Source organism: Euprymna scolopes, chromosome 43, assembly GCF_053919585.1.
Source record: "Euprymna scolopes isolate OS-2025 chromosome 43, ASM5391958v1, whole genome shotgun sequence".
NCBI lineage: Eukaryota > Metazoa > Mollusca > Cephalopoda > Sepiida > Sepiolidae > Euprymna > Euprymna scolopes.
In genome coordinates, this window is record NC_136524.1 from 64,108,614 (window position 1) to 64,111,077 (window position 2,464).

General features: G+C 38.8%; 1 protein-coding gene across 1 annotated transcript; it reads right to left on the reverse strand.

Annotated features, from left to right (window-relative positions):
* Positions 1-451: 451 nt before the first annotated feature.
* LOC145268432 (uncharacterized) lies at positions 452-1,075 on the reverse strand. The gene has a single exon (XM_080123993.1). It carries the CDS (start codon positions 1,073-1,075, stop codon positions 452-454), a length of 624 nt encoding a protein of 207 aa, XP_079980119.1.
* Positions 1,076-2,464: the final 1,389 nt, after the last annotated feature.

The following is a 2,464-nucleotide window of genomic DNA, read 5'->3' on the forward strand; positions in this document are numbered from 1 at the left end:
CATAATCGATAACTTGACATTATTGTATTCCCTTCCATTCAGACCCAGAGATACAACACAATGACCGAGAGTAGAGGACGAATGAGAACTGCTAGCCATCAAAATCTTCTCGGAACTTGGCAGGACTGTTAACCGAGTACCTTAACTTTGTCAGGATGGATAAAATTTTCTGAGCTCCCAGTATCGATGAGTATCCTCATGGGTTCACCTTTGATTTTTCCCCATAAGGACGAACGAGAGAGACTCTCCGAAAAGTTAAGAGAAGGAACTGACGAAGCAAGAAGAGACTCACCGTAGTTTATAGCAGCAGCAGCAGCCGTTGGCGATCTGCAGACACGAGCGAAATGCCCTTTCTTCTTACAGTTTTTGCAAAAAGAATTTCTGGCGGTGCACCTCGCCTGGACATGCCTTGGGTTTCCACAGAAGAAGCATTTCTGTCCTGAGAGTGACGCTACTGTGGGTTGCTCTTGCATCTAGACTGGTTGTCGTCTTCTTCCGTTCCAACTGCAGATATCGACGCAGTCAAGGAGTCCGACTGAGCGTACGATGACAACTGTTTTTGAGCTGTCTCGAGCATGAGAGCCTGGTCGAACGCAGTATGCAGGTCGAGTTTCTTGTTCTCCAGGAGCCTCTGTCTGATGTGGGATGACTCGATTCCGTTTATGAATGCATCCCTGATGTATTCATCCCTCGCTTGTATCGCCGACACAGCCTGAAAGTCACACTCCTTAGCAAGTTCTTTTAAGGACTGTAAATACTGGTTCACGCTCTCATTTCTTTGTTGACGACGAGTTGCCAGTAAATGACGACAGAAGATGCTGTTTTTAGGTTGAACAAAAACCTCTTCTAGGGTGTTCATAGCTGTCTGGTAGTCATTAACGTGAGAAATGTGTTTATAAATCGCTGGAGACACCAGGTTGATTAATAAATTGAGTTTTAACTCGTCTGTCAGTTGCGGACTACTAACCGCCTCGATAAATATAACAAACGACCTCTTCCAGTGTCGCCATATATCGGCTGCGTCCGCCTTTGTGGGTTCCAAATCAAGGCGTTCGGGTTTCAGGTACTTCTCCATAGTTCTTTAGTGAAATAAATTGTGATAAATAGGACAGGAGAACTGAGTGAGCTTAAAGTAAGCTTTATTTCACTAAGAACAACGCGGAGAAGCGAGTCCACGTGTTCTACATTTCATACATAGGATAAAAACTAAAGGGAAATAATTCGCTTCCGGTAAGGGAAGTAATTCGCTTCCGGAAGGCATAGAAGAGAGTTCTTCTTTTGTCAGCACAGTATCATTATCACAACGATTAACATTCTTGAGAGGACAATGGACATTTGTCACACAATTTTCTGGAACTGCGGTCAGAAATATGTCTAGAAGTGAGGCTTAACTAATTTTCCAATTTATCAAACAATGAAAAAAGTTTGGATTCCATGTTCTGATAAAGCATGTTTTTTCTGATGGGGAAAAATATGGTTCATACAAAGTTTTATTCGGATTCTGCTTTTTTGGAAACAGTTACGAGATAGTATTGTTTGAAACAGTTAAGAGATAGTATCGTTTGAAACAGTTAAGAGATAGTATTGTTGGAAACAGTTAAGAGATAGTATCGTTGGAAACAGTTAAGGGATAGTATTGTTGGAAACAGTTAAGAGATAGTATTGTTGGCAACAGTTAAAAGATAGTATTGTTTGAAACAGTTAAGAGATAGTATCATTGGAAACAGTTAAGAGATAGTATCGTTGGAAACAGTTAAGAGATAGTATCGTTGGAAACAGTTAAGGGATAGTATTGTTGGAAACAGTTAAGAGATAGTATTGTTGGCAACAGTTACGAGATAGTATCATTGGAAACAGTTAAAAGATAGTATTGTTTGAAACAGTTAAGAGATAGTATCATTGGAAACAGTTAAGAGATAGTATCGTTGGAAACAGTTAAGGGATAGTATTGTTGGAAACAGTTAAGAGATAGTATTGTTGGCAACAGTTACGAGATAGTATCATTGGAAACAGTTAAAAGATAGTATTGTTTGAAACAGTTAAGAGATAGTATCATTGGAAACAGTTAAGAGATAGTATCGTTGGAAACAGTTAAGAGATAGTATCATTGGAAACAGTTAAGAGATAGTATCGTTGGAAACAGTTAAGGGATAGTATTGTTGGAAACAGTTAAGAGATAATATTGGTGGCAACAGTTACGAGATAGTATCATTGGAAACAGTTAAAAGATAGTATTGTTTGAAACAGTTAAGAGATAGTATCGTTGACAACAGTTACGAGATAGTATTGTTGGAAACAATTATGAGATAGTATCGTTGGAAACAGTTAAGAGATAGTATCGTTGGAAACAGTTAAGAGATAGTATTGTTTGAAACAGTTACGAGATAGTATCGTTTGAAACAGTTACGAGATAGTATCGTTTGAAACAGTTAAGAGATAGTATCGTTGGAAACAGTTAAGAGAT